General features: G+C 40.1%; 1 protein-coding gene across 1 annotated transcript; it reads left to right on the top strand.

The window, feature by feature from the left end:
• Positions 1-3,027: 3,027 nt before the first annotated feature.
• LOC145655608 (homeodomain-interacting protein kinase 1-like) lies at positions 3,028-10,225 on the top strand. The gene is made up of 10 exons (XM_081709100.1): positions 3,028-3,145; positions 6,102-6,517; positions 6,848-7,221; positions 7,881-8,004; positions 8,432-8,551; positions 8,672-8,758; positions 9,059-9,240; positions 9,386-9,616; positions 9,873-9,999; positions 10,127-10,225. The coding sequence occupies exons 1-10, from the start codon at positions 3,028-3,030 to the stop codon at positions 10,223-10,225; spliced, it is 1,878 nt and encodes a 625-aa protein (XP_081565226.1).
• The last annotated feature ends 10,835 nt before the right edge of the window (positions 10,226-21,060 follow it).

Here is a 21,060-nt window from a genome sequence, read left to right as displayed (position 1 = left end):
TCCTCCACTTCCGTCCCAGGACCACATTCCCGTATTGTGGGAGTCAGCAGGGTAGCCAAGAACACGGGGGAATTGCATGCACGAGCTGGGGAAGTGTGTCTACTCCCCTTCCTCCCCTTCTTCCTACCCTTCCCAGGCATCCTTCTTCGGTTGGTGTTTCTGTAACGTCTCGAGGTAAACAGGATACGGGGAAGAGGCACGATTAACCAGACGTTTATTACACACACGAATGATACATAAAACAACCCACATGCTCTGTACACCTTAAACATCAACAAACACACTACGACACAGGGGATGTATATACATTAAAGACGATTACACATAATGCAGAACAGGTGGACAACACGAGAGGACATGGCAACACGGATGAACACACAAACCAAGACGTTTGAGGAGGGGGTGGGGCCATAACATGACATTGGCAGTCTCCCAGACATACTATTTGTGACTAGGATGCCCTCAAACGCCACAGAACTTCATCAAATAACTGAATGCTTAGAATCAGTATTCTGCTGCACACTTAATGATGTTGCCCCACTTAAGAATAAAAAAATTAGGGACAAAAAATTGGTACCTTGGTATAATGACCACATTTGCAATTTAAATCAAAACACTTTCACATTTTAAATAAAAAATTGAACGTAAATGGCGCCACACTAAGCTTGTAGTCTTCCGGCTTGCATGGAAGGAGAACCTTCTCAAGTTTAGAAAAGCACTTATTACCGCTCGAACAGCTTATCTCTCAAACCTAATAGAAAAAGAAAAAAATAATCCTAGATTTCTTTTTAGTACAATTGCCCATCTAACTAAGAATAAGATTGACACCAATGCTCAGATTACATCACCACCATAGTAGTAAAAAGTTCATGAATTTCTACAATGAGAAAATAAAGCACATTAGAGATAACGTTAAGAGCATTAATATGACATCGGGCAACTACTTAGGTACAACCAAGAACAACCAAGCCAAAAATGACTTTTGAATCTTTTACACCTATCCAAGAGCCAGAAATTGCATATCTGATGTTGCGCTCAAAGTCCTCCAGTGCTTACTAGATTCACTGCCCACACACTTTCTTAAAGAAATTCTACCTGAAGTAATTGAACCTTTACTAAATTTAATAAACTAATCCTTAAATATTGGCTACGTTACTAAATCATTCAAATTTGCAGTAATCAGACCACTTCTCAAAAAATCTAACCTCAACCCATGTCAGCTGTCAAACTACAGACCGATCTCAAACCTACCATTTATTTCCAAGATCCTAGAAAAAGCTGTAGTTCAGCAGCTAAGCGCATATCTGAATCAGAACCGAATGCATAAAGGATGTTGAGAAACTTTCTCTCACTTAATCCTGACAAAACAGAGGTGCTTCTATTAGACACAGAGACAGCTAGATCCTCTAATTACTCAAAGAACCTCAATGAAATCACAGTCACATCTTCCCTCACAGATAAAGATCTTGGCGGTATCATGGATCCCAGTCTCTCGTTCGAAGCTCATGTAAATAATATTTCTAGGAAGGCCTTTCTCCACCTTAGGAACATTTCTAATATTAGAAACATGCTCTCCTCACATGATGCAGAAAAGCTAGTCCATGCATTTATTACTTCAAGATTGGACTATTGTAATGCCCTACTATTAGGCTGTACTACTAAGTGGTTAAACAAGCTCCAGCTAGTTCAAAATGCAGCAGGCAGAGTGCTCATTAGAACGACAAAATCTGAATCCATCACGGCTATCTAAGATACTTTACATTGGCTCCCAATAAAATTTCATATTGATTATAAAATACTTCTAATTACCTACAAAGCATTGAATGGTCTTGCCCCACAGTTCCTTAGAGAACTCTTAGTTCATTATAAACCACCATGTCTGCTTAGATCGAAAGGTGCAGGTTCTTTACCTGTACCAAGACACTTTACTTGTTTTTTCATTTTATAATTATATTTTTCTCGGTAATTGTTATTATTGTGGTGACTGTTGTCGGCCAGAGGAGGATGGGCCCACCGTTTAGTTTTAGTTCCTCTCAAGGTTTCTTCCTCATGCTCTAGTGGGGTTTTTTCTTGCCACTGTCAGCCTTGGCTTGCTCACTGGTGGCTTGGACTTGGACATTTGTAAAGGTGCTTTGTGACATCTGTTCTAAAAAGCGCTATATAAATAACTTTTGATTTTGATTTTTGATTTGATCCCCTGAGGAAAAGCCAGAGTAGCTCCCACTCTGAGGCAGATGCTTCCTCTGTGAGCCATTTCCCACCACTGGATGAGCCCCAGAGACAGCGAAGGATCCGCGGCCCACAGGCTGCTGTCAGAGAAGAGCGGCCCCACTTCAGGCAGGTGGCAAAGAGCTATAATTACAGCGCATACCTAAAAATACACAAATGGCATGCTTTGGAAAAATAAATATAAAAATTAGTGAGGGTCACCCTGACAGCGAATACATTTGTTTCTGTGTTTTTAAAAGTTGATTTTATTAATGAAACCTGTTTAGCATTACCGATATCATAACACCAGGTATGTACACCGTGTTCTAACGCTGTTTTAGGGAGAAGAAGAAGGGGAGCTTGACTCTGGTGCAGTCTCTGGCCCAGAACCACACCGACATCCTGCTTCCCAAGCTCCACGATGTGTGCCTGACTGTGGTCCAGAGGGGCCCTCTCAGCGACAAAAGATTCTCTAATCAAATCATATAAACAATGGCCCAAAAAGGATCTTCGCATTTTGCTGTCCGAGCTGGAATTGCTCTGTTTTGTGACCAAAATGGTTCTAACCTGATGAAGAGTCAATTTGGAATGTTCTAGCGAGGAATATCTTGTCCTTAAACATGGTAGGTAGTACAAACTGATGCTTTTCCTTCTCTGACACACCAAGTAAATCTGCCACATATCGGATGAGTCCGATCGGCGTGTTTAAACAGGCACATCCCCATGGAGTGCCTGAACACCTGAGCCCCATGTCCACTGTCTCAGTTGAAGAATCTGAGCTCCATGGTGTCGCGTGCTTCCATGACAACACTGGCGCACATGTCCACCGACCTGTGGAGGGCCATGGACGCCAAGGCGGAGTTGGTTGCCTGCATGCTGCCGCACAAGGCGGGCGAAAGCAACCTCTTCATCAGGGAGGACAAGGACCTTGCGCTCGGTGCCATGGTGCAGAGCTGCTCGCCCACTCAGGTCATTCATGCTCTGCTGGCCGGGGAACTCAGGAAGGATCACCTCACCAACACCTCTATAAATTTGTTTTGAAAACGGTCATGCAGCCATTTGACCAAAATAAATTACACTGCCAAAAGAGACTTTTAGTAGAAGACAGAAACACATTTATAGTACAGCAGAGCCCTGCTACTACGAGGCAGTAATAGTGGAATCTAGACGCTATAATAGGTTCATAATAATTACACGCTATAATAGGTTTCCAATGTTGGGCAGTAGTTTAGCTGGGGCCTGGGAATATTGACATACCTATCGATATCTTGGTGCCCTTTTTTTTTTTTGGCTCCTCCTACAGGTCCAGCAGTCTGTGATGTCATCCCACGATAGATCAGGAAGCAGCTCCCTTCGTCACCAGCTCCCTGACCAGCCCTACCATTGGCCCGTGGCCTACTCGCTCGGCCAGAGGAAAGCCTGTATCCTTACCTGTGAGAGGAAGAGGAACACGGAGAGACATGAGGGATTCGGACATTGAACATCAGCTCGATTATTGAACTTGATTATTGTAGTTTCTGGGCTTATTGTTTGTTTTAATGCCTTCATTTTTAAAAAAAAATAGTGTTTTTTACAAACAGACTAACAAACTGTATTAAATGTATCTCAAATGCAATGTGTGATTAATGTGTTTAACAAGTTGATTGTTGTATTTTGAATTCCATGGGAGGTGTAACTATAAAAAATAGTTCTTTGGCACTTAGTGGCAGTATTTGTTCAAAACACATGTAACATCAAGCTCTTATGTAACCTTTATAGGATCTTCACCTCAGACTTTGAATTTTGGCTTAATTTAAAGGGATATTGTGGGGTAATTGGAGCTAATTCTATAACTATAGTAGTGAACTGTATTACTACAGAGAAATCTTTTTGGGATTGTGTGTGTTTAAAATAGAAAACAAAAATTGAAACAGGTAATTTATCAGGTTTCAGATTTCCTGTTCTGCTGGACTGAGGGCATGTTGCTATATTGACAAAATCCAAGTAACTGCAAAATCTTTAAATAGTACAATATATAAACACAGGCAGTGGTAGTTCAACGGTTAAGGTACTTGACTTGTTCTCGGAAGATTGCTGGTTCACTGCCACGTTGCCACTGTTGGGCCCCCGCGCAAAACCCTTAACCCTCAATTGCTCAAATCGTACTCAGTCATAATTGTCGCTTTGAATAAAAGTGTCAGCTAAATGACATAAATGTAATCAGCACAGTCAAAGATTGATTAACCACACTAAGTCCAATACTAAGAGACTGGTACAGTGGATGAGGCACAGAGCAGGATACAGCACTATTTTTTGCTTTCCATCAGCAAGTGCTACCTGGATGCAGTCTTGCTACTTGGGGATTTTGCAGGCTTTGACTCCTTGGGTGTGTGATGAGGATTTTGCTTCAGTTAAACTCCTCATGAACATGTCTGACAAACCTGCACGTATGCTCTACCAGGACCTCATTTAATACTTCTCTTTCAGTAACTTGGAGCCTGTGGTTTTTGTTTGCTATTTCTGACATAACTGGGCAACATTTTACATTTAATGTATATATGGAATCCACAGAATCTATACCATAATACTGTAAAGAAATAGTATACTTTATACATTGTAGCTAGTCCATGCTAGAAGCTCCCAAACAACTCCACATAAACTTCAGCTCAAATAAGCCTCTTCCTTTCCATGATGTCCAAAAGTATTGGCGTTCAAATCATTCTTATAATAAATGGGAAGCTGATTGACAGCACGCGGACCTTTAAACGGTTAAAAGGAGAACTAAATAAGACAAGTGAAGGGTCTACGTTTTCATCTACACCTCCTCCATTTGTTGAAACAGCTGCCTTTCACGCCACTTGCCCAGGAAACATATGAAGTAAATAATAGTCACCCACCCCACTTTTTATGTAATTGAATTTTCTTTGACAAAATCTGAAGTTATCTTATACTGGAAGCATGTTTTAAAATGCCATTTAAAATGACAGGCACGATTGTTGTGGAAATTTACCAGAAAAGCACGAAATATTTAGCGTGGGATTCTGGAGAACGGATGCATGTAGACGGCTGAAATCGGTAAGCAGGTACATGTATTAGTCCTAAGAAATGTTATGTTGATAAATGTAGTACTTAATATTCGATGCTATCAAGTGATTTATATGAGTCTGCCAGTTTGGGCCCGTAGGTGCAGCAGGCGGACAAGCAGACACTAGTTTTGATTATGTCTGGACAAAGAGTAAAATAAATGTGAGCTTTTATCTTGTCTACTGGCGAGGTTCAATACGTGCACTTGAAATTCCATTTTATGACGTTACACCTGTCCATGTCACCTTGTTGCCATGGAACGAAGAGTCCGTAGAGTAGCGAATTGATATTTGGTGGAAATCTTCTCACTCCGGTCGATATAGCGTGCTAATAATTTCAATTCTTTAAATTAAGAACCACAGAACAACATGGATGATCATGAATTATATCCGTTCGGTTTTCTTGAGCCTTCTTTCCGTAAGGTTAAAGGTGGGAAAATAATCAACACTGAGGGTAAGTTATGAAGTTAACTAGCGGTTAGCGTTAGCGTTAGCTAGCTAGCGTTAGCTAAATCATAGATCGTGTTTTGTTGTTGTTGTTGTTTTTTTTTAAATCTGCTGTTTTAGTTTTAATTTTGAATATAGCCCCTAACTAGATCTGCATAGCATTCCTTTGGTTAGTGGCCCTGTTTTCATCTTTCCCTAAAGGAATATTCTCTTCCCCTTCAGATTCCTCCAGTGGGATCGCCAAGAAAGTAAAATTCGAGAGCAATTACTACCTGCGGAGTCCTGGTCCTCGGATTCGGCCGGGGACGCCCTGGCCCTCGGATCCAGGGTTCAGTTCAACCGATGGCTTACCTGCCCTGGTCTTTTCCCCCTCTGGAGCCTCAGACAAGGCTGCGTCGTCGTCCAGCCAGCGGGGAGAAGACGCCCGTCAGAAGCGGTGCAGCCTGAAGAGGAAGAGAGAAGGGGAACACAGCAGCGACAGCGTACAGATCCTGGAGGATCTCTACACTCCTTCGTTGTCCAAGCGCGTGGCCAGGAGCGGAACAACCACCTCTTCCACCCAGTCCATTGCGTACTCCGGTTGTACCGCAGATAGCAGCAAATCGATAAGTGATTGCGAATACCAGCTGGTGCAGAATGAAATCCTCTGCTCTGCCTCCAACAGCTACGAGGTTCTGCACTACCTTGGTTGTGGAAGTTTTGGCCAGGTGGCCAAATGCTCCAAGAAGGACACCAATGAAATGGTTGCCATCAAGATCCTGAAAAACCATCCATTCTTTGCTCGACAGGGTCAGATCGAGGTGGGAAAGTTTTGCCTGCTTTTTTGGAGCTTTTGATATGGAATCAGCTGTAGCCCCGATTCTGTTTGTTGGTATCAGATGTGCTAACTCACACTGTGGAATCTGTATACAGCCAGGGTAGCACAAAAACACTTGTGTTTGGTATCAGCACACTAGTTCTAATTTTCAAAGCATCAGTAGGAACTAGTTCAGATAACACATGGACAGCTTGAAGCTTACTATAAAAAGAAGGCTTAGCTACAATTGCATAAGCCATACCTGTTTGGATGTGTATTAAAAAAAAAAGTGCAGAAAAATTAAATCTGTCTTTCCTCATTTGCTCCTCCTCAGGTGAGCATCCTGAGACGGCTGAGCAGGGAGAACGCAGACGAGTTCAACTTCGTGCGTGCGTATGAGTGCTTCCAGCACAAGAAGCACATGTGCCTGGTGTTCGAGATGCTGGGGCAGAGCCTCTACGACTTCCTGAAGGACAGCATGTTCAGCCCGCTTCTGTTGAAGTGCGTCCGGCCCGTGCTGCAGCAGGTCGCCAAAGCGCTCATGAAGCTGAAGAGCCTGGGCCTGATCCACACCGACCTCAAGCCCGAAAACATCATGCTGGTGGACCCCGTCAGGCAGCCGTACAGGGTCAAAGTCATCGACTTCGGCTCGGCTAGCCACGTCTCCGAGGCCGTGTGCTCCAGCTACCTGCAGACCAGATACTACCGGTGAGGGACACGTGCTGAGGCGTGTTAGAAATAAGTGTGCACTTGTTGCACTCGAGTGTGCTTTAGAGTAGAGCTGCACATTTTGGCAGTTGCGATGACCCTGCTACACATTAAAATCGTGATAAGCATTACAGTTAACTGGAGCACGACTGATTCATATTTGATTTATAAGTGGTTTAATTTTAGTGATTCATGTGAGTGCTGTTATTTAGCAAAATACCTGATGAACCCTCTTCAATGTCTGAGATTAGTTAAGATGCTCCGAGTTGCAGGCTTTGGTAATATTAGTATTGGTCATGTCTGTACAAAACTGCTGTTGCATTGTAGCTATACCGTTAATTAACCGTGTTGTTTACCGAGTAACAGTGTTTAACTGCATTGATACTCTGTATTTACTTAATGGAAAACAGAACATCATTGTAGTGTCAGTGCATTTTTGCATATAGTTCCATGTTAGAATAGTGGGTGTGTAATGTAAAGTGGTGTGTAGGGGGGAAAAAAAAACCTGGACTCATCAACAAAATACTATTTAAACCTTTTACATTTTCATGAATGAATTCAGCACCGTTTGTGTTAAAGCAATTGCCGCCGAATCACCACAAACTACGGAATCAGCCGAGACTTATTTCATGATGGCGATATCTGTGTTTTTGGTCTAGGTCACCTGAGATCATCCTGGGTCTCCCTTTCTGCGAGGCCGTGGATATGTGGTCGCTGGGCTGTGTCATCGCCGAGCTGTTTCTGGGCTCCCCCCTGTATCCGGGAGCCTCTGAATATGATCAGGTAAGCACACGGGCCTTTGAGCTGTGCCTAGTCTTTTTCACGCATCTTGGGCTTGGATTCACGGAGCTCTGTAGAATTTCGCTGATTTGGGGTCGGTTCTTTCACTTTCTTTTCACACTTTTCTCACTGTGTGATGATGACGTAAATCTTGTTTGTGAAAAGAGTGGCGTAGTGTTGCTAATGGAAATGGCCGTTCTTCTAACTATGCAGTTTGTTAGGGAGTCCATAATGGCTAGCAAGGAAGAGAGTGAATGTATGGTTTGAGCTTTTAGCTACTGCTTTGGCTAGCTTATTTTTAGGAATAATATAAATAAGAGTTTCTATGGCCTGTTTTTCTTTTCTTTTTTTTTTTATACATGCATTTTGAAAATGGAAGGATGAACACAAAATAAAGTCGTAATCCTCTTGCCGTGTGGTGTCTCTGCAGATCCGTTACATCTCCCAGACGCAGGGCCTACCAGCAGAGTACCTGCTGAGCGCAGGGACCAAGAGCAACTATTATTTCCACAGGAGCCCTGACTCCAGCTGCCCCCTGTGGAGACTCAAGGTTTGCCAGTCTTTCAATGCCAAATACCATGTGTTTGTTTCATAAGGGATGTAACTTAATGATGTCATGTAACTTTATGGTGGAGCTGAATGGTTGATTTTTTTTCTTTCCTTTCTCCAGACGCCTTCAGAGCATGAGGCAGAGCATGGCATCAAGTCCAAAGAGACACGGAAGTACATTTTCACCTGTCTTGACGACATGATGCAGGTTATTTTGGCTTTTGTGCACATAACTGTACGCATTGCTTTACTGTTGTGATGTGAATTTGAAGAACGTGAGAAACAGCTTCCACGGCTCACGTTGTAGAGCAGGTTGAGCAAGGTGCTAGCTCAAAGGTCGAGCGTTCGTGCCGTTATAATGAGGAACGCACATGAATCGCTCTGGAGAACGGCATCTACGAAAGGCAGAGCAATGCATAGTAACTTGCTGCAGAACTTGCTGCGTCTTAGGTGGATCGGTGCCCTCTGCTGGTGTTTAATATGACTCACCCCTGGGTCTCTCACGCAGGTCAATGCGACCAGTCTGGAAGGCGCAGACGTCTCGGCGGAGAAGGCAGACCGGCGGGAGTTCATCGACCTGCTGAACAAGATGCTCACGCTGGACGCTGACAAACGGATCACGCCGATGAAGGCCCTGAAGCACCCGTTTGTCACCATGAGCCACCTCCTCCAGTTCCCTCAAAGTGCCCAGTGAGTTGTTCCAGGCCTTCCAATCTACATGTCACAGTTTTTAAAAAAAATTAAGGAACACCATCTTAATTTACAAATCCAAATGGTAGTACTGTAACTTGCCCCCCGCCCGTGTCTCTCTCTCTCTCTCTCTCTCTCGCTGCAGTGTGAAATCTTGCTTCCAGAAAATGGAGATCTGCAATCGGCAGTGCACAGGGTGTGATGGCAGCAAGAGCCTGTTTGGCAGTGGGGGTGGGGCGGGGGGCGGGGCCAGCACAGCTGCCAACCTCAATGACACCTTCAGCAGCTGGCTCGCCCAGCACAGCCAGGTGGGACAACCGGCACAGCAGGGCGGGTTCAAGAGGTCAAAAGATCGCCAAGCAGAGAGCCGGGCTAGGTACTCCCTGCTTCTTATTGCACTTTATAATGGCTGGCATTAACGCTAAAACTCCACACTAATTCAGTGCAAGGGAACCCTAGAACAGGACTCGAGACCTACTGGTCTAGTGTGTGGGTCTGCATTGTGGGTACAACTGTTGTAACAAGTGCTGGATGGCTCTGTGCCATCACACTTTGGTGATAGGTTGTGTGTGTTCACTCGAGTGTGCAGTGTGTGTTGAGAGTGTTGACGTGCTCCTCTGACCCTGTGCCAGACCTGTGTCCTCCCCCGTGCATGGCATGGGCGACGCATCGGAGCCCATTGTCATCTCTGACACGCCCAGCCCAGCTATGAGCGTCATCATCATCTCCAGCGACTCGGAGGACGAAGATGACACCAAAGTCCAGCCCACCAGGTGCCCTCGCCTCGTCTTTTTAAAGCCATTATGAAATCCTTCCTAACACTTTCCTTGCTGTCACTCATCTTGTTGTTTAACCCTTCCTTCCCTTCCTTGGCCCCAACTCCCAGCTGCGGCGGGCGAACGTCATGAGCTGGGTGACGGCGCAGCACTCCGACATGTCCACATACATCCCGCTCAGCCCCAAGCGTCTGCCCAAGTTCGTGTAGAGCGCCACCAACCTGCCCAAGTGTTTTTTTGTTTTTGTTTTTTTTTACTTTGAATAAAAAACTTTGAATTGAAGTCGCTGACTGTGCCATGCCTTTCTGTGGGAGGCCCCATTTTTAACATTTTTTTTAACAATACCCATATTTTTATACATTTATATTTTGATGTTGATGGTTTTGGTTCTGTGTGAAGTTAAAATATTTTTTTATGCTGCACTTGGCCTCAATTAATGTATTTTAAACATATTGGATGTGAGTCCTTGACCAGCATGTCAATAAAGCTTCATCTAGTTGCTCTTGTCACAATGTGTTCAGTTCTTCTTAAAAGGGTAACATCGCAATTCTAAATTGTATTACAGTAAAGCAAAACATTAAAGGTTATTTGGTTGTACTATTCTATTGATCCTATAGTCAGTGGCTATCAATAAGAAATGATCAAGCACAGTTTTATTGGGTGTGTGTCTGGAAAGAGAACTACAGCTCCCGGCGAGATTTTTGGTTCAAGATTAATCATCATGCAAATTATTGTGATTAACGCGTTGTCTGTTTAATGAAACTATTATACTATAAATCTAATATTTTAATAGGGCTGGCAACTTTCTAGATCCGATTACTACACGTGTGTGAAGTACAGGTGCTGTAGCTATACAAAATACAAATGTCCACAGTAGCCTAATTATAATATATGCATCCAAAATAAACACCAGAAGCCTGGACTAATGCTAATGTACATAAGTGCATTAAATCTAGGTAGAACTGTTCGATAGGTAGGATAACAAAACACTTGTCCCGCCATACAAAAGAAATGAGAGCGTGATAAGGACTCCAAGTCGCCACCAGATGGCGCCCGAAACCGCTTAAATGTATTCCAGTCGGAGATGCCTTTTACCTTAACATGCCAGGATACACACTCACTGGATGTTTAATCTTTCGAATGGGTCAGCTATATTTTTATAGTCAGGAAAGATTTTTTATTATTATTAATCAGTTAAGTAATTCAAGCTGTTGCATTTTGCTGAGTTGAGGGAATATTGCATAACCCTGTACTAGCCAAATAATTAGATTTGATGTGCTATTTTGTGGATTAATACCATACCTGGCATGGTTTTAATGGCACATGGTCAATACTTGCTGTCAAAATACAGAGGTTCATAAGGACCTCCTTCCTTCATAAGGAGACTCCTGTTTTTGAAACTGTTTCACGCTAACACCACTGTTTCTGCATACTAGCTCTTACTGCTTTTTTGCAACATGTTTATTCTTCGCCGTTAGCAATAGTTTTATCTGTGAGAAGTGTAGATGAATTGCTGTTCTGTGACGTGGGAGACAAGGCAGGATGCAAAGACGAGCCGTGGTTCACATGAGACAGATGTTTATTAACACACAAAACAAAATGAAACCAAACACGAAGAACATTAAGCACTAACATCGGAGGCTCGTTGCTTTCAGAGTCCTCTGACCCGGTCTATAAACCACAGGAAGGATCCTCATGGCGGGCCTCCTCCACCTCCACTGATGGATCCTCAGAGCGGTCGGATTCGGTGTCCGACCTGAGGCCGACGTCAACATACTCCTCACTCCTGCTGTAATCCTCATAGTCCTCCTGGTAGTCCGTGGGGGGAGAGTAGGACCCTGCAGAGTCAGACCCTGGATATTGGTAGTCGTAATCGTACGGGTCCCGGTAATCCAGTGAAGGTAGGCAGGACTCTGCAGCATCTGATCCTGGACCACCACCAGGGCCCCCCCAAAATCCTCCAGAGATACTCTCCCCCGATGTGATGACAGGGAGTGTTCCCACAAGCATGGAGGATTCTCCTGCATGGGTTGGGTAGAAGCAGCTACACTGCTTCTTCCCCTTTTTCTTCTTTCCCTTGGCTCGAGGCAACCTTCAACGGTCGGTGTTCCTGTGACGTGAAGCCGGATGCAAAGATGAGCTGCGGTTCAGATGCCACAGACGTTTATTATCATACAGAACAAGACAAAACCAAACACGAAGAACATTAAGCATTAACACTACTTAGAACATAACAGGCAGTCTTAAAACACAGCAAAGCAGCATACATGGGGTCAAACACTGACAAGCAACAACAAAACAAGGGTTTAAATATGTGTGCTCACAATTAAAAGAACTATAGACAGATGCTGGTTCACTCCTAACATCTGCAAATTAAAATACAAGTTGGTTATTTCTCAAAAAGGACTGAAGCTCTTCCTCTGTCAGTGAAGCACCCTGGTAGTGTTCTCATATGTGGCGATGGAAGTGACGTCCATGTAAATAGGTGTTTAATCCCTGCCATGTGCTACTTGGAAAAGAAATTAATCTTTTAGTATGAACAATGTTGGGGATAAAGAATGGGGACTTGTACATCTCCAATAGCGATTAGAAGACAATAACTGACACTAGGACACCTCATCTAAATATGTTGACTTGACAAGTATAGTATTATTCATGTTATAAATCTATGGCATAAAAATATGGAAAAAGTGTTTTAACAAGAACGCCAGAGGGGGCATTTACTATTTTGTGGAGAATAAAAAATGGCTCATTTTAATGGGTTAAATTTTTTTTAATTCTTTTACAGAGAGGGAAGGGTGAAAGGACTGAGAAAGAAGGTTAGCACCTGCCAACCGGTGCTGGGAGTAGGCCTCACTCACCTGTCATGCACAAGAGACCTGCAGTCCCAGGGCACAGTAAAGGCTAATTTACTCCCTACATATATAAGCTTGTAAAACTTGTTTCTGTTAGAGTGCTCCTAGACTGAGGTACCTACATTCCCAAGTCTGAAAGGTGAGATTCTACCTGTGCACGTAGAAAATCAGGTAGGCTGTTTTTGTCCTGCTCTTCAGGATGGCTGGCTCAGTGCTTCTTGATACTTTTAAGTCACTGAATGACAACCAGCTCTGTCCTTCTCCCTCAGCTGTGTCACTGATATAGTGGCCTGTCGGAGTAGTCGGTGGTCCTTAGTCATTTAATAGTTTCCACTGCACGTGTATAAATAATGTCAGATTACTCACCATGGTCCATGCTGTCACCTAAATGAGAAACCACCGCCTGGAGTCTGTAGGTGCCAGTGGGTGCACATTCCTGCAACAAACAAATACACCTTTTTTTTCATATGATTAACTGAAAACGCATCACGGATCGAACGCCATCTCTGTATTAACAGGCCTCTTTCATTCTCTCTCATTCTGTCTCTGTGTCTCTCTCAGCTTGCATCTCTCTTCTTTTTGGTCTCTCTCTCTCCTCTCTCCTGTTATGTTTTCCCAAATTCACACACACTCTGAGATTTGAAAGCTATGTGATGAATACAAGCTGAACTTGTGAGCATTTTACATGTTCATATTTAAGTTATGTATGTTATGAAACTTTCATGAATACTTTAAACAGAGATGTCCGGAGAAAGCGCCTACTCTCGGTGAGAAAATGTACTTTAAACAAACACGTTAAGACTGGTTAAGACCAGTCAATTAACACAAAGGAGATATGCAACAGTGATACCTAATTACCTGGTGCATGTGAGCACAGACTTGATATGAAACTCAAAGTTTGCCACAGGGCAGATGTAAGAGAAGAAAGAGGCCCTGAGTCTCTCTCCCTCCTCTTTCAGCTGCAGTAAGCAGAGCATCAGGAACTCATGAGCATCCTGTGGAGGACAGCACAGGAGAACCTCAGAGGAGGATTTGCTCCTGGACTTCAACAGCAGCACGGTGAGAAAACAAAGGTGGCCATGTGCAGTTCCTGCAGGGTACTGCGTGAGGTTCTGATGTGTTCTGAATGGCTGAGGGGGCCATTTAAAACACAATCTCTTGCCCTGAAACAGTGTTTAGGGCGATTACAATGCTGTTTCAATGTGTTTAAAAGTCAAAGAACAGAGTTGCAATGTAAAGATTCCAATTATAATGCGTTACATTTTAGTCTAAAACACAATCTCTTCCCCTGAAACAGTGTTTAGGGCGATTACAATGCTGTTTCAATGTGTTTAAAAGGTAAAGAACAGAGTAGCAATGTAAAGATTCCATTTATAATGCATTACATTTTAGTCTAAAACACAATCTCTTGCCCTGAAACAATGTTTAGGGCGATTACAATGCTGTTTCAATGTGTTTAAAAGTCAAAGAACAGAGTTGCAATGTAAAGATTCCAATTATAATGCATTACATTTTAGTCTAAAACACAATCTCTTGCCCTGAAACAGTGTTTAGGGCGAATACAATGCTTGGAAACGCTGTTTCAATGTCTTTAAAAGGTAAAGAACAGAGTAGCAATGTAAAGATTCCATTTATAATGCATTACATTTTAGTATAAAACACAATCTCTTGCCCTGAAACAGTGTTTACGGCGAATACAATGCTTTGAAACGCTGTTTCAATGTGTTTAAAAGTCAAAGAACAGAGTTGCAATGTAAAGATTCCATTTATAATGCTTTACATTTTAGTCTAAAACAAAATCTCTTGCCTTGAAACAGTGTTTAGGGCGATTACAATGCTGTTTCAATATGTTTAAAAGGTAAAGAACAGAGTAGAATGGAAAGATTCCATTTATAATGCTTTACATTTTAGTCTAAAACAATCTCTTGCCCTGAAACAGTGTTTAGGGCGATTACATTGCTGTTTCAATGTGTTTAAAAGGTAAAGAACAGAGTAGCAATGTAAAGATTCCATTTATAATGCTTTACATTTTAGTCTAAAACACAATCTCTTGCCCTGAAACAGTGTTTAGGGCGATTACAATGCTGTTTCAGTGTGTTCAAAAGGTAAAGAACAGAGTAGCAATGTAAAGATACCATTTATAATGCATTACATTTTATTCTAAAACACAATCTCCTGTCCTGAAACAGTGTTTAGGGCGAATACAATGCTTTGAAACGCTGTTTCAATGTGTTTAAAAGGTAAAGAACAGAGTAGCAATGTAAAGATACCATTTAGAATGCATTACATTTTAGCCTAAAACACAATCTCTTGCCCTGAAACAGTGTTTAGGGCGATTTCAATGCTGTTTAAAAGGTAAAGAACAGAGTAGCAATGTAAAGATTCCATTTATAATGCATTACATTTTAGTCTAAAACACAATCTCTTGCCATGAAACAGTGTTTAGGGCGAATACATTGCTGTTGCAATGTGTTTAAAAGGTAAAGAATAGAGTAGCAATGTAAAGATTCCATTTAGAATGCATTACATTTTAGTCTAAAACACAATCTCTTGCCCTGAAAAAGTGTTTAGGGCGATTTCAATGCTGTTTAAAAGGTAAAGAATAGAGTAGCAATGTAAAGATTCCATTTATAATGCATTACATTTTAGTCTAAAACACAATCTCTTGCCATGAAACAGTGTTTAGGGCGAAAACAATGCTGTTGCAATGTGTTTAAAAGGTAAAGAACAGAGTAGCAATGTGAAGATACCATTTATAATGCATTACATTTTAGTCTAAAACACAATCCCTTGCCCTGAAACAGTGTTTAGGGCGAATACAATGCTGTTTCGATATGTTTAAAAGGTAAAGAACAGAGTAGCAATGTAAAGATTCCATTTATAATGCATTACATTTTAGTCTAAAACACAATCTCTTGCCCTGAAACAATGTTTAGGGCGATTACAATGCTGTTTCAATGTGTTTAAAAGTCAAAGAACAGAGTTGCAATGTAAAGATTCCAATTATAATGCATTACATTTTAGTCTAAAACACAATCTCTTGCCCTGAAACAGTGTTTAGGGCGAATACAATGCTTGGAAACGCTGTTTCAATGTCTTTAAAAGGTAAAGAACAGAGTAGCAATGTAAAGATTCCATTTATAATGCATTACATTTTAGTATAAAACACAATCTCTTGCCCTGAAACAGTGTTTACGGCGAATACAATGCTTTGAAACGCTGTTTCAATGTGTTTAAAAGTCAAAGAACAGAGTTGCAATGTAAAGATTCCATTTATAATGCTTTACATTTTAGTCTAAAACAAAATCTCTTGCCTTGAAACAGTGTTTAGGGCGATTACAATGCTGTTTCAATATGTTTAAAAGGTAAAGAACAGAGTAGAATGGAAAGATTCCATTTATAATGCTTTACATTTTAGTCTAAAACAATCTCTTGCCCTGAAACAGTGTTTAGGGCGATTACATTGCTGTTTCAATGTGTTTAAAAGGTAAAGAACAGAGTAGCAATGTAAAGATTCCATTTATAATGCTTTACATTTTAGTCTAAAACACAATCTCTTGCCCTGAAACAGTGTTTAGGGCGATTACAATGCTGTTTCAGTGTGTTCAAAAGGTAAAGAACAGAGTAGCAATGTAAAGATACCATTTATAATGCATTACATTTTATTCTAAAACACAATCTCCTGTCCTGAAACAGTGTTTAGGGCGAATACAATGCTTTGAAACGCTGTTTCAATGTGTTTAAAAGGTAAAGAACAGAGTAGCAATGTAAAGATACCATTTAGAATGCATTACATTTTATCCTAAAACACAATCTCTTGCCCTGAAACAGTGTTTAGGGCGATTTCAATGCTGTTTAAAAGGTAAAGAACAGAGTAGCAATGTAAAGATTCCATTTATAATGCATTACATTTTAGTCTAAAACACAATCTCTTGCCATGAAACAGTGTTTAGGGCGAATACATTGCTGTTGCAATGTGTTTAAAAGGTAAAGAACAGAGTAGCAATGTGAAGATACCATTTATAATGCATTACATTTTAGTCTAAAACACAATCTCTTGCCCTGAAACAGTGTTTAGGGCGAATATAATGCTTGGAAACGCTGTTTCAATGTCTTTAAAAGGTAAAGAACAGAGTAGCAATGTAAAGATTCCATTTATAATGCATTACATTTTAGTCTAAAACACAATCTCTTGCCCTGAAACAGTGTTTAGGGCGAATACAATGCTTTGAAACGCTGTTTCAATGTGTTTAAAAGTCAAAGAACAGAGTTGCAATGTAAAGATTCCATTTATAATGCATTACATTTTAGTCTAAAACACAATCTCTTGCCCTGAAACAGTGTTTAGGGCGATTACAATGCTGTTTCAATGTTTTTTAAAAAGGTAAAGAACAGAGTAGCGATGTAAAGATACCATTTAAAATGCATTACATTTTAGTCTAAAACACAATCTCTTGCCCTGAAACAGTGTTTAGGGCGAATACAATGTTTGGAAACGCTGTTTCAATGTGTTTAAAAGGTAAAGAACAGAGTAGCAATGTAAAGATTCCATTTATAATGCATTACATTTTAGTCTAAAACACAATCTCTTGCCATGAAACAGTATTTAGGGCGATTACAATGCTGTTTTAATGTGTTTAAAAGTCAAAGAACAGAGTAGCAATGTAAAGATTCCATTTATAATGCATTACATTTTAGTCTAAAACACAATCTCTTGCCATGAACCAGTGTTTAGGGCGAATACAATGCTTTGAAACGCTGTTTCAATGTGTTTAAAAGTCAAAGAACAGAGTTGCAATGTAAAGATTCCATTTATAATGCTTTACATTTTAGTCTAAAACACAATCTCTTGCCCTGAAACAGTGTTTAGGGCGAATACAATGCTTTGAAACGCTGTTTCAATGTGTTTAAAAGTCAAAGAAAAGAGTTGCAATCTAAAGATTCCAATTATAATGCATTACATTTTAGTCTAAAACACAATCTCTTGCCCTGAAACAGTGTTTAGGGCGATTACAATGCTGTTTCAATGTGTTTAAAAGGTAAAGAACAGAGTAGCAATGTAAAGATATCATTTAAAATGCATTACATTTTAGTCTAAAACACAATCTCTTGCCCTGAAACAGTGTTTAGGGCGATTTCAATGCTGTTTAAAAGGTAAAGAATAGAGTAGCAATGTAAAGATTCCATTTAGAATGCATTACATTTTAGTCTAAAACACAATCTCTTGCCCTGAAAAAGTGTTTAGGGCGATTTCAATGCTGTTTAAAAGGTAAAGAATAGAGTAGCAATGTAAAGATTCCATTTATAATGCATTACATTTTAGTCTAAAACACAATCTCTTGCCATGAAACAGTGTTTAGGGCGAAAACAATGCTGTTGCAATGTGTTTAAAAGGTAAAGAACAGAGTAGCAATGTGAAGATACCATTTATAATGCATTACATTTTAGTCTAAAACACAATCCCTTGCCCTGAAACAGTGTTTAGGGCGAATACAATGCTGTTTCGATATGTTTAAAAGGTAAAGAACAGAGTAGCAATGTAAAGATTCCATTTATAATGCATTACATTTTAGTCTAAAACACAATCTCTTGCCCTGAAACAGTGTTTAGGGCGAATACAATGCTTTGAAACGCTGTTTCAATGTGTTTAAAAGTCAAAGAAAAGAGTTGCAATCTAAAGATTCCAATTATAATGCATTACATTTTAGTCTAAAACACAATCTCTTGCCCTGACACAGTGTTTAGGGTGATTACAATGCTGTTTCAATATGTTTAAAAGGTAAAGAACAGAGTAGCAATGTGAAGATACCATTTAGAATGCATTACATTTTAGTCTAAAACACAATCTCTTGCCCTGAAACAGTGTTTAGGGCGAATACAATGCTTTGAAACGCTGTTTCAATGTGTTTAAAAGTCAAAGAAAAGAGTTGCAATGTAAAGATTCCAATTATAATGCATTACATTTTAGTCTAAAACACAATCTCTTGCCCTGAAACAGTGTTTAGGGCGATTACAATGCTGTTTCAATGTGTTTAAAAGGTAAAGAACAGAGTAGCAATGTAAAGATTCCAATTATAATGCATTACATTTTAGTCTAAAACACAATCTCTTGCCCTGAAACAGTGTTTAGGGCGAATACAATGCTTTGAAACGCTGTTTCAATGTGTTTAAAAGGTAAAGAACAGAGTAGCAATGTAAAGATACCATTTAGAATGCATTACATTTTAGTCTAAAACACAATCTCTTGCCCTGACACAGTGTTTAGGGTGATTACAATGCTGTTTCAATGTGTTTAAAAGGTAAAGAACAGACTTGCCATGTAAAGATACCATTTAGAATGCATTACATTTTAGTCTAAAACACAATCTCTTGCCCTGAAACAGTGTTTAGGGTGATTACAATGCTGTTTCAATGTGTTTAAAAGGTAAAGAACAGAGTAGCAATGTAAAGATTCCAATTATAATGCATTACATTTTAGTCTAAAACACAATCTCTTGCCCTGAAACAGTGTTTGGGGTGATTACAATGCTGTTTCAGTGTGTTCAAAAGGTAAAGAACAGAGTAGCAATGTAAAGATACCATTTATAATGCATTACATTTTATTCTAAAACACAATCTCCTGTCCTGAAACAGTGTTTAGGGCGAATACAATGCTTTGAAACGCTGTTTCAATGTGTTTAAAAGGTAAAGAACAGAGTAGCAATGTAAAGATACCATTTAGAATGCATTACATTTTAGTCTAAAACACAATCTCTTGCCCTGAAACAGTGTTTAGGGCGAATACAATGCTTTGAAACGCTGTTTCAATGTGTTTAAAAGTCAAAGAAAAGAGTTGCAATCTAAAGATTCCAATTATAATGCATTACATTTTAGTCTAAAACACAATCTCTTGCCCTGAAACAGTGTTTAGGGCGATTACAATGCTGTTTCAATGTGTTTAAAAGGTAAAGAACAGAGTAGCAATGTAAAGATATCATTTAAAATGCATTACATTTTAGTCTAAAACACAATCTCTTGCCCTGAAACAGTGTTTAGGGCGATTTCAATGCTGTTTAAAAGGTAAAGAATAGAGTAGCAATGTAAAGATTCCATTTAGAATGCATTACATTTTAGTCTAAAACACAATCTCTTGCCCTGAAAAAGTGTTTAGGGCGATTTCAATGCTGTTTAAAAGGTAAAGAATAGAGTAGCAATGTAAAGATTCCATTTATAATGCATTACATTTTAGTCTAAAACACAATCTCTTGCCATGAAACAGTGTTTAGGGCGAAAACAATGCTGTTGCAATGTGTTTAAAAGGTAAAGAACAGAGTAGCAATGTGAAGATACCATTTATAATGCATTACATTTTAGTCTAAAACACAATCCCTTGCCCTGAAACAGTGTTTAGGGCGAATACAATGCTGTTTCGATATGTTTAAAAGGTAAAGAACAGAGTAGCAATGTAAAGATTCCATTTATAATGCATTACATTTTAGTCTAAAACACAATCTCTTGCCCTGAAACAGTGTTTAGGGCGAATACAATGCTTTGAAACGCTGTTTCAATGTGTTTAAAAGTCAAAGAAAAGAGTTGCAATCTAAAGATTCCAATTATAATGCATTACATTTTAGTCTAAAACACAATCTCTTGCCCTGACACAGTGTTTAGGGTGATTACAATGCTGTTTCAATATGTTTAAAAGGTAAAGAACAGAGTAGCAATGTGAAGATACCATTTAGAATGCATTACATTTTAGTCTAAAACACAATCTCTTGCCCTGAAACAGTGTTTAGGGCGAATACAATGCTTTGAAACGCTGTTTCAATGTGTTTAAAAGTCAAAGAAAAGAGTTGCAATGTAAAGATTCCAATTATAATGCATTACATTTTAGTCTAAAACACAATCTCTTGCCCTGAAACAGTGTTTAGGGCGATTACAATGCTGTTTCAATGTGTTTAAAAGGTAAAGAACAGAGTAGCAATGTAAAGATTCCAATTATAATGCATTACATTTTAGTCTAAAACACAATCTCTTGCCCTGAAACAGTGTTTAGGGCGAATACAATGCTTTGAAACGCTGTTTCAATGTGTTTAAAAGGTAAAGAACAGAGTAGCAATGTAAAGATACCATTTAGAATGCATTACATTTTAGTCTAAAACACAATCTCTTGCCCTGACACAGTGTTTAGGGTGATTACAATGCTGTTT

Source organism: Electrophorus electricus, unplaced genomic scaffold, assembly GCF_041902795.1.
Source record: "Electrophorus electricus isolate QZ-2024a unplaced genomic scaffold, ASM4190279v1 Scaffold29, whole genome shotgun sequence".
Lineage (NCBI taxonomy): Eukaryota > Metazoa > Chordata > Actinopteri > Gymnotiformes > Gymnotidae > Electrophorus > Electrophorus electricus.
The sequence above is the reverse complement of the archived record's forward strand: the minus strand, read 5'-3'. Positions and strand labels throughout refer to the sequence as shown.